Source organism: Ambystoma mexicanum, chromosome 2p (assembly GCF_040938575.1).
Source record: "Ambystoma mexicanum isolate Mex_15411 chromosome 2p, UKY_AmexF1_1, whole genome shotgun sequence".
Taxonomy (NCBI): Eukaryota; Metazoa; Chordata; class Amphibia; order Caudata; family Ambystomatidae; genus Ambystoma; species Ambystoma mexicanum.
Genome location: NC_090923.1, coordinates 26,025,286 through 26,042,370, shown reverse-complemented (window position 1 = coordinate 26,042,370; position 17,085 = coordinate 26,025,286). Strand labels below are relative to the sequence as shown.

General features: G+C 49.2%; 1 protein-coding gene across 1 annotated transcript in view; it reads left to right on the top strand.

Annotated features, from left to right (window-relative positions):
* The window catches only part of STAB1 (stabilin 1), a 1,160,316-nt gene that overhangs the window by 939,462 nt on the left and 203,769 nt on the right, over positions 1–17,085 (top strand). The window contains exons 57-58 of the mRNA XM_069643183.1: positions 3,235–3,339; positions 8,562–8,669. Coding sequence (XP_069499284.1) covers positions 3,235–3,339; positions 8,562–8,669 — 213 coding nt within the window. The remainder of the gene's footprint in view (positions 1–3,234; positions 3,340–8,561; positions 8,670–17,085) is intronic.

The window sequence follows — 17,085 nt, the reverse complement described above, 5'->3', positions numbered from 1 at the left end:
CGGGGGAGGTGGAAGGCACAACAGGCAAGGGAGCCTGTGCAGGGGAGGTGGAAGGCACAGCAGGCAAGGGAGCCTGTGCAGAGGAGGAGGAAGGCACAGCAGGCAAGGGAGCCTGTGCAGAGGAGGAGGAAGGCACAGCAGGCAAGGGAGCCTGTGCAGGGGAGGTGGAAGGCACAGCAGGCAAGGGAGCCTGTGCAGAGGAGGAGGACGGCACATCAGGCAAGGGAGCCTGTGCAGAGGAGGGGGAAGGCACAGCAGGCAAGGGAGCCTGTGCAGGGGAGGAGGAAGGCACAGCAGGCAAGGTAGCCTGTGCAGGGGAGGTGGAGGGCACAGCAGGTGAGGGAACCTGTGCAGGGGAGGTGGAAGGCACAGCAGGCAAGGGAGCCTGTGCAGAGGAGAAGGAAGGCACAGCAGGCAAGGGAGCCTGTGCAGGGGAGGTTGAAGGCACAGCAGGCAAGGGAGCCTGTGCAGAGGAGGAGGAAGTCACAGCAGGCAATGGAGCCTGTGCAGGGGATGAGGAAGGCACAGCAGGCAAGGGAGCTTGTGCAGAGGAGGAGGAAGGCCCAGCAGGCAAGGCAGCCTGTGCAGAGGAGGAGGAAGGCACAGCATGCAAGGGAGCCTGTGCAGAGGTAGAGGAAGGCACAGCAGGCAAGGGAGCCTGTGCAGGGGAGGTGGAAGGCACAGCAGGCAAGGGAGCCTGTGCAGAGGAGGGGGAAGGCACAGCAGGCAAGGGAGCCTGTGCAGAGGAGGAGGAAGGCATAGCAGGCAAGGGAGCCTGTGCAGGGGAGGAGGAAGGCACAGCAGGCAAGGCAGCCTGTGCAGAGGAGGAGGAAGGCACAGCAGGCAAGGGAGCCTGTGCAGAGGAGAAGGAAGGCACAGCAGGCAAGGCAGCCTGTGCAGAGGAGGAGGCGGGTACAGCAGGCAAGGGAGCCTGTGCAGAGGAGGAGGAAGGCACAGCAGGCAAGGGAGCCTGTGCAGAGGATGGGGAAGCCACAGCAGGCAAGGGAGCCTGTGCAGAGGAGGAGGAAGGCACAGCAGGCAAGGGAGCCTGTGCAGGGGCGGTGGAAGGCACAGCAGGCAAGGGAGCTTGTGCAGAGGAGAAGGAAGGCACAGCAGGCAATGGAGCCTGTGCAGAGGAGGAGGAAGGCACAGCAGGCAAGGGAGCCTGTGCAGAGGAGGAGGAAGGCACAGCAGGCAAGGGAGCCTGTGCAGAGGAGGAGGAAGGCACAGCAGGCAAGGGAGCATGTGCAGAGGAGGAGGAAGGCACAGCGGGCAAGGGAGTTTGTGCAGAGGAGGGGGAGGAGGAGGAGGAGGAAGGCACAACAGGCAAAGGAGCCTGTGCAGAGGATGAGGAAGGCACAGCAGGCAAGGGAGCCTGTGCAGAGGAGGAGGAAGGCACAGAAGGCAAGGGAGCCTGTCTAGGGTGAGAGGTAAGGTTTGACATATAACATAACATATATAGGCAGGGAAACACTTATAGGGATCGGGAAAGATAGGCCTTATTCTCATTGTTTGAATGAACCACAGTCAAAATGTCCTCCAAATGTCTGCCTGCTTCTTCTGGCCCACCACAATTGATACTTCTTACGTTGTCACAAAAGATTTATGGAGACATAAGTGTGAATCGAAGATCCCTTCTTTGAGTTAGTGTGAGTGCCTTGTATGCTAAGGAAGGACAACATATCAGACCCCATCCACAGCGTCTGCAGCCTGTAGCCCGCCCATTCTAGAGTGCCCTCTCAGCCAAACATATCTATGTTGACCTGCTCGTAGGTCTCAAGCCCCAGTGTCTACAGTATCATCCATCGTCTCAAAGTATTGGAGTTTGAGAATGTGTGCACTCTACCATTGTACATGTCTTGCCCAGAGAACACCACTGGAAGAGGGAACGGCTCAGGTGCCCACACAGTTGCCTACTCGATGAAAGGGTAGACAGTGCAATATCCAAATGAAATTGCTTTTGCTGGAAATTCCCTGATTGTGTTCACAGCCTTCCCAGCAGCGTAGATTACACAGCCTTCTGCTTTTCATTGCAGGGGTGCAACTCCTGCCCCTCAGGCACTCATGTGTCGACCTCTTAACACCGGGGAATGAGCCTCATGAACACACAGGAAAGGGACAGCCTCTCCACATGGCTCCCTTCGTAACGTTCGGTCTGCTCCACAGAGCCCCATCTCCTACCCCACACTTCCATAGCCCGCCTCTCTCTACAGACTTCCCTGCTGCTTCTCATGTCGCTCTCTTTGCAGCTGGGTTGGTCTCCTTTTATACACCTGCAAGCCCATGACTGGCTGCAGGTGGGAATGTCCAATTAGCCCCGCATGACCACAATCAAAGGGACATACCTGACTCTCACAGTTCTTAGCAGGTCTTTTTCGTCCCAGTACCAGCGTGGTAAAAGAGCATAGTCTTCATTGCTCTTAGTCGCCTCTTCTTCGTCCCAGTACTATCAAGTGTCATATGTGGAGAAATTAGGGGAACCTGCTGATAACAGCCCATGAAAGTTGGGGAAGGGTTGGGTTGGTTGTCAATAGGGAAAGGGGGGATACCATGTCTTGCTCAAGGGACCACATTCTTTTCCACAAGGACCCTCCACCTAGGTGATCCTCCCTCGCTTCTCCACCCCCAGGGTCGAGATCCAATAGCGATGGCCTTTCCCTTGCCACCTGCACAGATGATCCAAAGGGTTTAGGAGGGAGAATGCCCTCATGTTTCTCACACTACATGATAGATTTTTGGTAATTAGTCCCCACTTCAACATCTGGCCCGAGGGCACCAAATGAGACACACTTGGTGCTTTGTGCCCAAGTGTTCTCACTTAACAATTTTAAGAAATCCCTGCGACTCACTGAGAACTATTATAATCTTCCAAGTGATTTTTATATGTAATTTTAATAGTATGGGTGGGCACCACACTCCCAGTCCCAAAGGACCCTCCACCCAGGTGATCCTTCCTCGCTTCTCTGCCCGCAGGGTCGGGATCCAATAGCAATGGCCTTTCCCTCGCCACCTGCACAGAGGATCCAAAGGATTTAGGAGTCAGAATGCCCAAGTGATTTTCATATGTAATTTTGATATTATGTGTTAAAGAAATATGGTATCATGTTTTTATTGATTGTAATTCTGTTATTGGATTTGATATAACTGTGTTTGCTATTAGTTTCCTTGTAAAGGCAGCATTGTCATCAAACAAATGTGTTAGTAAAGAAACCAATATTCTGCTTTTTCTTTCAGCCTGTAATTGTACGAAGAATGGCACCTGCAGCGAAGGAATGTCCGGGGACGGATCCTGTTTCTGCAACGAAGGATGGACTGGAGAGTTCTGTGATGCCAAGCTAGGTAGCTGTGTTTGTTGTTTTTGTCCATCCAATGCCAGCTTTTAAAGGGGCCCATCATTGGCAGGGTTTTGGCTCATCACTGACAGAGCCATGCTCATTACTAGTAGAAGAAAAAATGCTCCACACTCGAAGAACAGCGTCACAGCGTATATTTGTGGAAACTGAAATGTATTGATTATAATGCCCTTTTGGATAACACGTGTTTCGACACACCAGTGTCTTTTTCAAATCAGGGCTGGTGATAAAAACTAGTAAATGTGTAGCCGAATTCACAGTGAAAAACATATATCAGAGATCATAATGCATAATCAAACACATGTAGAAGTAAACCGTAAAAATAAAAGATTAAATTAAATTACATTCAAAATAGTCACAGAGAGAAAGGGAGGGGTGAAGGGGCAGGAGGTTCAAGGTAAGAAAACAGAAAGCAAAAAGGTAAAAAGCAACAACAAAATATTAGTACATACTCATAGGTCATTGTCTAGTAGTGTTTTAGACAAAAACGTCAATCTTACTTAAGATAATAGTTATAGAAGTTTGCCCATGGAGGCCTTACCTATATTCCAAATCAAAAGTCTTCAATTCAGTAGAACAGAAAGTCATGGGTTAAATCCTCCTGTTTTGATTAATGCCAAAATATCACATTTTAGACAGTAAATACGTGTGACTCGTCATTGAAAACGTCCAATATTGTCAAAGTCTCCTACACTGCATATTGTTGAAACTGTATGTCTAGGTGAAAAAACCTACAATAGGGAATTACCCGAAATTAAAATAACCCCAATTATACACATTAGTAATTATTTGTAAGAAAGTGTTCATGTAAATACCAGCATGATAGAATACTAGATACGATAAACAGCATTTGACTGGAATGCGGCAAAACAATTCAAATAATGTACTCATAGACCAAATAATGCTAAGTCCAAAGACGCCGTGGTTACATGTATAAAGTATGCGCTTACTCTGGTCCAAGCACCGCCAGCGCATTGCTCGAGTTGCAGCCGTGCGACAAAATGCGCCAAAAAAACGCACTGAAAGCACAAAAGAATTGTGCTGCAGCTTACCTCCGGCTTTTACTCAATCTCCTTTCGTCTGGGTCGGTCGGCAAAGCGGTTTCTCCCAAGTTTACAAGGGTTGTCTAGTCTATTTCCATTAGGTCCTATTCAGAGAGTCAGGCAACATAAATGAGCGCCATATTATGAGTAGAAATTATAGAAAAGGGAATACAAATCGTCGAAATAGACAAAGGGTCCCCATAGGGCTGTAGTTTTAGCATGCTAGGACGGCAGTGCTAAAAATGAAGACATTTTATAAAACAGTTAAACCTAAAATCTACAGATGATCAATAAAGTCAAGTGAAATACTATGGACGGTTGTTAACGTGCAGAGTGGTCGGAAAGGCAAATTATTAGTAGAGCGGGGCTCATCACTTTGAGGACAAGGCTCATCATTGATGGGGCCGGGTGTCATGACAGACTTGCTGGAATACCCAGGAGCTGATGCTCATCTCACAGACCCTCAGCAGGCGTTCCCTGCTCAACCGCAGGTTTTACGGCTGAGTCGGAAAACCCAGGAAAGGGAAAAGGGTAGTGGATAAAATAATAAACTACAGATACTCCTTACTTCTGGTCTCTTGGTTCTGGTATCTGCAGTGAGAAATAAACAACACAAGATTAATTTCTGCCGTGCCCTGTGACCTTCTTAATAATTACTTTCTCTGTAATGTGCTTCTCTTTTACCTGTCTTGCCTCTGCTACAAGCCGAGAGGTGTTGAGAATGAAATTTGCGCTCTTCCTTATTTTTAAGAATATTCTTGCACTCTTCCTTATTTTAAAGAATGTTCTTCTCTTGTAAATTTGCCAAAACCTATTATAACTATCCCTAAACTAAACTATTTCCTTTTTAGGAAACTATTATACAATGTAATTCTTAAATTAATCTTTCTTTCTTCATGTAATCTGATGAAATATTGTTTAACTACTCTGCTTGCTGATGTGAATTTCCATTTGGTGCTTTTAAAATCACTTTCTACATTTTTTCTGATGGCACGGTGCCATCACTTTCTACACGTCAGGTCTCCTGTGTACAGAAAGGATTCGCTGCACTGCTTTAAGCACTCTGGCTGGCTCACGCCTCACTCAGCACCTGCTTTGGAAACCGTCCTGTCTTCTGTTAATGAGAACAGGACTACACCTCCTCGTACTCTGAACATGTGCTCACTATGCTGCCAATAATACCCAACACTTTGCCTTGCAAAGAAAAAACTCAAACCCTACGAATCACCACTGCCCATCTACTAGACTCAACTAACCTGACACCGGGCTCATCACTCTCTGGGCCAAGTACATCGCTGGAAGAGCCCAGCTCTTCAATGGGCATGCTTGGTTCATCACTGTCTGTGCCAGGCTCATCACTAGCAGAGCCCCCGGCTCAACAATGGGATGGCTGGGCTTATCACTGCGAGGGCCAGGCTCATCACTGTCTGGCCCGGGCTCATCACTAGCAGAGCCCCGGGCTCAACAATGGGAGGGCTGGGCTTATCACTGCGAGGGCCAGGCTCATCACTAGCAGAGCCCCGGGCTCAACAATGGGAGGGCTGGGCTTATCACTGCGAGGGCCAGGCTCATCACTGTCTGGCCCGGGCTCATCAGTGAAATGACTGGACTCATTAGTCCCAACTTAAACATTCATCCTGAGGGCACCAAATGGACATAGGCTGGCCGGGCAGTGCTCATTGCTGTGTGGGCCAGGCTCTTCACTTGCAGGGCTAGCAAGGCTCATTAGGTGAGGTCTGGGCTCATCACTGCTAGACATCATGACTGGCTGGGATGGCCTCATCACTGTTAGGCTGGGTTCATTACTTGCAGGGCCAGGCTGCAAGGCCTGGGCATATCACTGACAAGATCAGCTCATAATTGGCAGGGTTGGAATCATAGCAGCCATCACTGGCAGGTGTAGGCCCATCACTGGCAGTGCCAGCTGGTCGCTGGCGGGTCAGAGCACATCACTGAGAGAGCTGTACTCATCACAGGTAGAGCCAGACTCATCGCTGGCAGGGCTAGGCTCATTGGTCGGAGGAGCGTGCACATCTCTGACAAGGCTGGGCTCATCAGTGGAAGGTCTGGAATCATCACGGGGGGGGGGGGGTCCAGGCTCATCGCTGGCAGGCCAGGCTTATCGCTGGCAGTCCATGTTCATCGCTGGCAAGAGTGTGCACATCTCTGACAAGGCTGGGCTCATCAGTGGAAGGTCTGGAATCATCACGGGGGGGTCCAGGCTCATCGCTGGCAGGCCCGGGTTGATCGCTGGCAGGCCCAGGTTCATCGCTTGCAAGAGCGTGCACATCGCTGACATGGTTGGGCTCATCAATGGAAGGGCTACTTTCATCAGTGACAAGGATGAGCACATCGCTGACATCACTGTGTTCATCAGTTGATGGGCTCGGCTCATCAGTGAAAAGTCTAAGCTCATCGCTGACAGAGGAGTGCTCATCACTGGGTGGGCTCTAACCCATCACTGGCAGGGTTGGGTTCATCACTGTCCTGGCAAGGCTCATTGTTGACTGAGCCATGCTCATCACTGTGAAGGCTGGGCTCAGTCCTAACAGGTCCTGTCTCATCACTGATAGCTTGCTGGTGGGCCGGGATCTTTGCTGGCAGGAGCTGGCATATCACTGGCAGGCCTGGACTTGTCACTGACTGGGCCAGGCTCAACGCTGGCAGGGCCGGGCTAATCACTGGCAGGGCCAGGCTTATTGCTGGCGAGGCTGGTAATATCCCTGGCAGGGTTGGGCTCTACGCTGGCATGGCCGGGCTCATCACTGGCAGGGCCAGGTTTATAGCTGGCAAGGCCTGGCTCATCACTAGACGGACTGGCACGTCACAGGCCAGTTTGGTCTCACTGAAAGGGTTTGGCTCATCAAGAAAGAGCTGAGAGCATCACTGCAGGGGATCATTCCTGGCGAGGCCGGTCACATCACTGGCATGGTTAGTTTCTTCACTGGCAGGTCCGGGCTCATAGCTGGTGTTTTATGGGTCTCTTTGGTGATGTGTGGAGGTTCTAGAAGCTGCCTGCCTGGAGCCTGCTCTGTTGCTATGTACCGCGTGATGGGGTGCTGCTGTTATCGGTTCTGTAAATGTGTGTTCTGGGCCTGTTGGCCCCATAATCTTTTGCTACCTTCCCACTGACATGGGGACCCCTTTCATGGTCCTGTTCTGGTGATAGTTACAGTGTTGGGATTTGGCTGCCAGTAATGGCATTTCTCTCTTCATACGAAACAGTATAGGGTGCACAAGTGCTACTATATATATATACATATATATTTATATGTATTTAGTGCTGCACAGATGAAACAGTCTCCTTGGTTTACCCCAAAAAATATTCATCTTTAATCAATTGCAATGATATAACAAATGTGCAGGTATCTTTAAAAAAAAAAAACTCCAACACAGCCTGTCCAGATTTCCATGTGCTTGGGTTCTCCGTTGAATGCTATGACCCAGAATTCCCACAGCTTGATCAGATTTCCATGTGCTTGGGTTCTCCGTAGAATGCTATGATCCAGAATTCCCACAGCTTGATCAGATTTCCATGTGCTTGGGTTCTCCGTTGAATGCTATGATCCAGAATTCCCACAGCTTGTCCAGATTTCCATGTGTTTGGGTTCTCCGTTGAATGCTAGGATCCAGAATTCCCACAGCTTGTCCAGATTTCCATGTGCTTGGGTTCTCCGTTGAATGCTAGGATCCAGAATTCCCACAGCTTGTCCAGATTTCCATGTGCTTGGGTTCTCCGTTGAATGCTATGATCCAGAATTCCCACAGCTTGTCCAGATTACCATGTGCTTGGGTTCTCTGTTGAATGCTAGGATCCAGAATTTCCACAGCTTGTCCAGATTTCCATGTGCTTGGGTTCTCGGTTGAATGCTATGATCCAGAATTCCCACAGCTTGTCCAGATTTCCATGTGTTTGGGTTCTCCGTTGAATGCTATGATCCAGAATTCCCACAGCTTGTTCAGATTTCCATGTGTTTGGGTTCTCCATTGAATGCTATGATCTAGAATTCCCACAGCTTGTCCAGATTTCCATGTGCTTGGGTTCTCCGTTGAATGCTATGATCCAGAATTCCCACAGCTTGTCCAGATTTCCATGTGTTTGGGTTCTCCATTGAATGCTATGATCCAGAATTCCCACTCTTTGTTCCTGTTACTTTCCATACAGAGATGCTCCCCGTTTGTGACCCAGCCTGTCATGTTAATGCCACGTGCAGAGCGGACAACCTCTGTGAATGCCACCCCTTCCATGATGGTGATGGACACACTTGCACAGGTACAGTGAAAACTGAGAGAGGTGGAAAATGAAGACAGAAGTCCTCCTATGTCATATCTGTTGGTGTCAGTGGGTGAACCTATACACGTCAGTGTCTGCATCTGTGCATGCCATGTCTATGTCCATACCTGTACATGTTAGTCCATGTACCTGTACAAATCAGTATCTGTTATTTCTTTTGTATTTTTATTTTATTGTTTACAGCACAGCCCTAGCATGACATCAGCGGAGCACTTTACAGCTGGAGGGAGCAGCATGGGACTTGGAATTTTATAGGTGGTGGAGTGAGGGATTTGTATTCTATTCCTGTACGTGTTAATAGCCCTCCCTGTAGATTTCAACAACTACAGGTCCGCGTTTTGCACTGATTTGTGCTCGGAGGGGGGACAAAGCATCACACTTAAATGCACTTTAAGAAACTCACTCTGATCTTGAGGGAGGAGGTCACTCAGGCACTTTGGATCCCTCCCTCGTAGACCGCACTTTATGTCATTGTAAAGCACTTGAGGGTGGGTCATGCCACTGCAGGTAACCGTGAAAGGGGACCTTACTTGCATTAGAAGGAATTAGGCAGGGTAATGTATCACTCTAATATCCTCTCAGAGGGGGAGTATTATGCATTCTGTGGAATGTAGCACTACTCCTTGTACAGATGTAGACATTGTTGTTCTTACAGCTAACCCTTTTCTCTCCTCGCACACCACACCTTTGCAATTTATCGGCACAGGTCGGTGAGTCCATGGATGTATGAATGAGTCAGCCGAAGGGGTGTCAGTCAGTCAGTTGGATTAGGTGTTTGTGAGTGAACGTCAGTGAGTATCTGATTGTATGAATGAGTCAAAAGTGTGGTGTGAGTCATGAGTTTTATTTGGTGCGTGTGTGGGTAGTGAGTGTTTGAATCAGTAAGAGGGTGTTACAGTCACCAAGCATATAGGTGAGTCGCCGAATGTGTGGATGAATCAACAAGTGTCAGGAGCGCATCAGGGAGTGTTTAGGAAAGGAGTGGACTGTGAAAGCTGTTGCTAGCTGGAAGGAGTGCTCGCAGTGCATCAGGGAGTGTTTAGGAAAGGAGTGGACTGTGGAAGCTGTTGCTAGCTGGAAGGAGTGCCCGCAGTGCATCAGGGAGTGTTTAGGAAAGGAGTGGACTGTGAAAGCTGTTGTTAGCTGGAAGGAGTGCCCGCAGTGCATCAGGGAGTGTTTAGGAAAGGAGTGGACTGTGGAAGCTGTTGCTAGCTGGAAGGAGTGCCCGCAGTGCATCAGGGAGTGTTTAGGAAAGGAGTGGACTGTGGAAGCTGTTGCTAGCTGGAAGGAGTGTCAGGAGTGCATCAGGGAGTGTTTAGGAAAGGAGTGGACTGTGAAAGCTGTTGCTAGCTGGAAGGAGTGCCCGCAGTGCATCAGGGAGTGTTTAGGAAAGGAGTGGACTGTGGAAGCTGTTGCTAGCTGGAAGGAGTGCCCGCAGTGCATCAGGGAGTGTTTAGGAAAGGAGTGGACTGTGGAAGCTGTTGCTAGCTGGAAGGAGTGCCCGCAGTGCATCAGGGAGTGTTTAGGAAAGGAGTGGACTGTGGAAGCTGTTGCTAGCTGGAAGGAGTGTCAGGAGTGCATCAGGCAGTGTTTAGGAAAGGAGTGGACTGTGAAAGCTGTTGCTAGCTGGAAGGAGTGCCCGCAGTGCATCAGGGAGTGTTTAGGAAAGGAGTGGACTGTGAAAGCTGTTGCTAGCTGGAAGGAGTGCCCGCAGTGCATCAGGGAGTGTTTAGGAAAGGAGTGGACTGTGAAAGCTCTTGCTAGCTGGAAGGAGTGCCCGCAGTGCATCAGGGAGTGTTTAGGAAAGGAGTGGACTGTGGAAGCCATTGCAGCTGGAAGGAGTGCCCGCAGTGCATCAGGGAGGGTTTAGGAAAGGAGTGGACTGTGGAAGCTGTTGCTAGCTGGAAGGAGTTCCCGCAGTGCATCAGGGAGTGTTTAGGAAAGGAGTGGATTGTGAAAGCTGTTGCTAGCTGGAAGGAGTGCCCACAGTGCATCAGGGAGTGTTTAGGAAAGGAGTGGACTGTGGAAGCCATTGCAGCTGGAAGAAGTGTCAGGAGTGCATCAGGGAGGGTTTAGGAAAGGAGTGGACTGTGAAAGCTGTTGCAGCTGGAAGGAGTGTCAGGAGTGCATCAGGGAGTGTTTAGGAAAGGAGTGGACTGTGAAAGCTGTTGCTAGCTGGAAGGAGTGCCCGCAGTGCATCAGGGAGTGTTTAGGAAAGGAGTGGACTGTGAAAGCTGTTGCTAGCTGGAAGGAGTGCCCGCAGTGCATCAGGGAGTGTTTAGGAAAGGAAAGGAGTGGACTGTGGAAGCCATTGCAGCTGGAAGGAGGGCCCGCAGTGCATCAGGGAGGGTTTAGGATAGGAGTGGACTGTGGAAGCTGTTGCTAGCTGGAAGGAGTGCCCGCAGTGCATCAGGGAGTGTTTAGGAAAGGAGTGGACTGTGGAAGCTGTTGCTAGCTGGACGGAGTGCCCACAGTGCATCAGGGAGTGTTTAGGAAAGGAGTGGACTGTGGAAGCCATTGCAGCTGGAAGAAGTGTCAGGAGTGCATCAGGGAGGGTTTAGGAAAGGAGTGGACTGTGGAAGCTGTTGCAGCTGGAAGGAGTGTCAGGAGCGCATCAGGGAGTGTTTAGGAAAGGAGTGGACTGTGGAAGCTGTTGCAGCTGGAAGGAGTGTCAGGAGTGCATCAGCGAGTGTTTAGGAAAGGAGTGGACTGTGGATCTGTTGCTAGCAGGAAGCCCTTATTCAACTATCCTGCACTTGATTTAACTTTAGGAGACATGTTGTGGTGATGGGGAGTGGCGTAATAGAGAGACATAGATACCCAATCCCTTGTTGAAATGAGAATTTGGGTGGGGGCCCTGGGCCTGGAATGATGGCTCATCTCATAAGCCTTGCCGACAGGCAAGGTGCCAGGGCCAGGCATCCTTGTCATTTGGTGGCTTGGACTATGACCCATTGGCAGTGCATGGGAGGGCGTAGTCCATAATGGAATGGCCTTTTTCAAAATAACAGTATTATCATCATGGTTGAATCCATTCTTACGAAGCAGGGTGTATCCTTAAACCTAACACATTCCTGTCCCCCTAAACTGTATGGCCTTCCCTCAAAAAACACAAACTGAAAAGATTAGAGCAATCTCTTCTTAAGGTTCCTTCTCATGAATCATCATGGCGGCTATTCCAGCCATCAAGGATCGAGTCCATGCAAGTGCTGAGCACATACCAAGACAACCCAGCAAGGAAAAGGGCTACATTGCAAAAGCATGCATTCAAGCTGACTCGAGGGCTGCTGTTTCTGGAAACCCCTAGTGTTTTAACTTGTTTGATAACAAAAATCCTGTACAAATTTGTATGGACTATTCTACTTTCACATTTCTGAGGAAAAGGATTTTTCCAAGTCTTTTTAAACCCACCTTAACTTTCTTGGTGTTTTGAAAACATGGCCCAATGCTCCAACCACAAGGATGTCAGGACTATACTGCACTGATGATCCCTAATAAGGGTGAAAACTGGTCTGTAGGTCCACAACATGCCCTAGCTCAACCCTCACACTCAGCAACCCAATGCACCGCCTTCCCTACCTCCCTTCAAATTCCAACCCTTATTTGAAGTGAAGGTTGCCAACCTCATCAAAGGCCTCAAACCTTCATGCTGCGAAGGCGACGTCAGCCCTGCCCTACTAATCAAGGACTGCGTTGAGGCCCTCGCCCACTTCATGCTATTTCCCCGCTAGCCTCAAGGAGGCCAGGATCTTACCCCTACTCAAAAAGCCTTCACTCGACCCAACAATCCCCACCAACTACCGACCCATCACCACTGTCCCCTTCATCCTAATAACTGTGGATCGAGCAGCCTACCTGCAGATCCAAGACTTCCTAGAGCACCATCACATCCTTAGCATCAGCCAGTGGGGCTTCTGCCCAGGACACGGAACTGAATCAGCCTTACTTGATCTAAAAAATCAACTTGAAGACAGCAGAGAGGCAGGCAAGCTGACCCTCTTACTTCGACCGATCCGCTGCATTTGACCTTGTCAACCATGTTACCCTAGGCCACCATCTGTCTACTGTCTACTGCTGCCAAATTCTCGCCTAAAGCAATCAAATGGATTGCCTCCTTCCTCGTTGTCGCACCACGCAAGTCTTCGCTGTGGAATCGGCAGCCCCCCACATCACCAGTCACCACAAGGCTTCTCCCCACTCTCTACAATATCTACAGTAAACCTCTCTTCGACCACCTAGATGCCCTTGGACTCACATACACAAACTACACAGATGACACACCAATCCTCCCCCTCTCACTGGAAGCTGCTCCCAGTACACCACCACATTCAACGCCACCTACGAGATCATACAGACTTGGATGGCCTCTTATCCGGTGTTCCATGAATGATGAAAAAACAGAAATCCTACTTTTCACACCCTAAGCCCTACTCAACAAACTAGATCCGGCATACCACTCCTTTGTGATAGACAGTTTCACTATCCCGGTCTCACCAGCAGTGAAAACACTAGGAATTTTCCAGGATGTCAATCTAGACTTGACAAGACAAGTGAGCTCATTGCATCTTCCGCTGCCCACACTACGAAACATATAAGCACCAGTAGGCGCTTTCTCTCTGTCAATAAACATTTCACTATTGCGCTCTACTCACTGGCACTTCTGAGCAGAACATCAATAAACTGTAAATCATCCAAAACATTGCCCTCTGAACTGCCCTTTGTCTTCTCAAATATGAGCACATTTCAGATGCCAGAAAGGCACAGTGGCTTCCGATTCGTGAACGCCTCAAATTAAAAACCCTCTCTATCACCCACCGATGCCTAACTAATACAGCCTGAGGATACCCTTCACAATGGCACGAAAAACCCAACTCGATGAGGCCCTCAAGGTCAGCCTGCTGCTAACACTGCACAGTTGCCAGATCCAAGATAACCAGAGCAGGTAGAGTAAGCTTCCCAGTCACTGCTTCCAAGCTTTGGAATTCACTGCTGCCGACCCATCGCTCTGAACCTTCATATTGGACATTCAGAAAACACTTGAAAACCTGGCTATTCACCTAGTGGACTTATAAAGTAGTACTGCCCTCCAAGACAAAGATAATGGGCCTCATTACGACCCAGGCGGTAGAGGGTTAACGGCGCCGGTAGAGCAGCCAACGCCATTAACCCTCTAACGCCACATTACGAGGTCTGCTCACGGGTCCCGCTAAGGACGTCTGGTAAAACCAGGCATCGTTAGCGGGACCCGCTAGCAGACCAGTATGCTAACAACGGGCCCGTCATTAACGGGCCCGTTGTTAGCATCCTCCCCATTCCCATTGAGCCCTATTTGGGCTCAACGGGAATGGGGATGTACCTGGTCCGGGTCCCGTGAAAGGGAATACCGGGCCCTCCAAGGTGGGAATGGCCCAGTTATTCCCAATTCCTGGAACCCGGACCCGGACCCGGTACCCTGTATGGAGGTAGCCATGCCGCAAAAGGCGGCATGGCTACCTCCATACTCGTAATCAGGCCCAATGTCCTTGAGAAAAAGATCTGCATTTCGGTTAACTTGCATACCCAAAAGATCTGCATTTCGGCTAATTTGCATACCCACAATGCTGTGCTGATGTGGCTCAGAAATGAAGGTGAACTTCCAGCGATGGCTACAAGGTGGCATTGTGGAATGTGTGACTTGGCTCATATGGACTATTCTACTTTTACATTTCAAGTCTTTTTGACCCACTATAACTTTCTTGGTTCTTTTGAAAAACATGGCCCATTGCTCCAACCAGGGAATTGCTAATAATAATAAAAATAATAATTTGGCGCTACGAACCCTCAGGTATCTGAGCGCTGCTCATTATTACCTACGGTGTGTGGTGCTCATTTATTGACCTCGGAAGGATGAAAGGCTGAGTTTGGCCCCGCCGGGATTCTGCGCGGAAGTCAAAGCGAGCGCTCTACTCGCTGTGCCACTTGACCGGCTTAGCCAGGATGAGTAGCATTGGGGTGTCAGTGAAGAGTATATCTCACTTGCTTCACCTCCAAGTGTGGTGTGAGAATAAGCAGTGTAGGTTTTTCCTTCAGCATGTTTGGGAGACTGAGAAGTGGGAGGAGATTTAGTAGAGGTGTGCGGCTGACAAGGGTGACTAACGGTTGGAAATCACCTGCTCTGTTCCTTGAGGAGCCATCCCAAGAAAAAGAAGACTGTCAGGACTATGCTCCACTGTTGAAACCAAGTCTGTAGTTGTCCTGGCAGCCTTGCAAAATGTCAGTCTTGCGTTGATTAAAGACAAAGACAATTACCTGGAGAAAAAGATTTGCATTGGTCTAATTTCCACACCCACAATGCCTTGCTGATGTGACTCAGAACTGGAGGAGAACTTCCACCAATGGCTACTTGGTGGCGTCGCAGAATGTGTGCTTTGGCTCAAGTGAACTATTGTACTTTCGCGTTTCTGTTGAAAGGTTTTTCTTCAACTCTTTTTAAATGCACCATAACCTTCTTGGTGAGATATAGATAGATAGATAATATATAAATATAGAGGAAGATTGATCGGTGTGTGCGTGGGGGAATGGATTTGGAGTTGGCGTGGGTTCCCAGTCACAGTGGCATTTTGGGTAATGAGTTGGTGGATCGGGCGGCGGGTGAGGGTATGAGAAGGGGAGCGATTGATGTGAGGCTGCTTTTGAGTGTGGATGAGGTAAATGCTGTGGTGGTGAGACGGGTCATGGAAGAGTGGCAGGAGCGGTGGGTGATTGGGGTGAAGGGCAGGTGGATGTTCGGTGTTCGTGGGAAAGTGTTGGTGAAGGTGGATGCAGGGAGCCTGGAATGGAGGAGGGGGGAGGAGGTGATGCTGAATCGGTTGAGGATAGGACATGTGGGGCTGAATGACTGTCTGTTTCGAGTAGGGAAGCGTGAGTCGAGGGATTGTGCGGTGTGTGGGGTGCCTGAGACTGTGGGACATTTTCTGCTTAGGTGTGAGAGACATGTTGAGGAGAGAGAATTGATGAGGGTTCGGTTGTCTGCGCTGGGTGTGGCTGAGCTGAGTGGGAAGGCTTTGCTGGGAAGTGACGGGGTGAGAGGTAGGAGAAGGAACAGTGTGATGTTGGATTTTGTGAGGCAAATTGGGCGGTGGGAGGAATTGTGAGTTTATGGGAGCTAAGTACTGATTGGTGGGTCTGGTACAAATCATCCTTTAGGATGGGGAAGTGCCTGCGTGGGTCCGCCCACGCATCTGATAATTAAGAAGAAGAAGAAGAAGATACAGACACATACATATGTCTATATAAATATGACTATGGGGGGGCGCTCACGGCAAAATGGCCGCCCTCCTCTGAGCTCTGGGAGCGCTGTCGTGGAGGAGGAGGCTAGGAGTTGCCAGGGCACAATGCAGTGTGTTCCAAACACAGTGAAGTGTGCAGCAAGGGGCCCAGGAAAGTCAGCGGAATGTGGGACTTGTGAAATTGGCTACCAGCTGCCAACCGGGGGCTTAATCACCCCCCTCATCGCCATTGAAGTGCAGCTGCATATGTTGAGACCTGGTGCCAGGAGGAAGAAGTGAAGGCGGATAAGCAGCGCGGGCGGGAGCCGCCCCCCGCGGCAGCCGAGTGGAGGCAAGAGCATCTGCGAGGGATAAGCACCGCTCCCCAACACGAACAATGTACCTAACAAAGTTTGTGGAAAGAACTTTAAAAAGATCACGCCCCTCATCCTGGCACAAGGCATTGAAAACATCATGAACACGACAGTAGACGAGGACTCGTGCGATTAAATCGTGGCAACATTTAATAACCAATTTCAAAAGCTTCGACCAACATGCTCCCATCAAAAGCAAGCAGGTCAGATTCAACCCTAACCATCAGACTTGGTTTAGTGCTGAAACCAGTACACTTAAAAAGGAAAAAAGGAAATGGGAGAGAACATGGCAAAAAATCCCACAGACAACAACAAAGAGAAATGGAAAGAACTTGATAGACTATATAGAGAAAAACTGACAAAAGCAAAGAAAAACTATTACAATAAACAAATAAATGCTGCTTCCAGCTCGACTGGCAAATTGTACCAGATTCTGAAATCGGTAGAAAAACCTCTGACACTGTCACCTCCATATCTGCCATCACCGGAAGTCTGTGAGAAGGTCCAAACAGCCTTTTACAATAAAATTCAAAAAGCTTGCAAAGTCATAAAATCCTGTAAGGTGGACGTCTAACCTCACCAACTCCCGGATAACCTACAGCAAACCACCCTTATCTTCGTAGAATGGTGAAATCCTCATTCAGAGACAACAAGGTCCCTTCTGCAATTAAAACAGTTACTGTTACACCTATAGTCAAAAAACCTGGATTAGATCAACATGACCCTTCCAATCTCCACCCAATAACGAACTGTAATTTTCTCCTAAAAATCTTG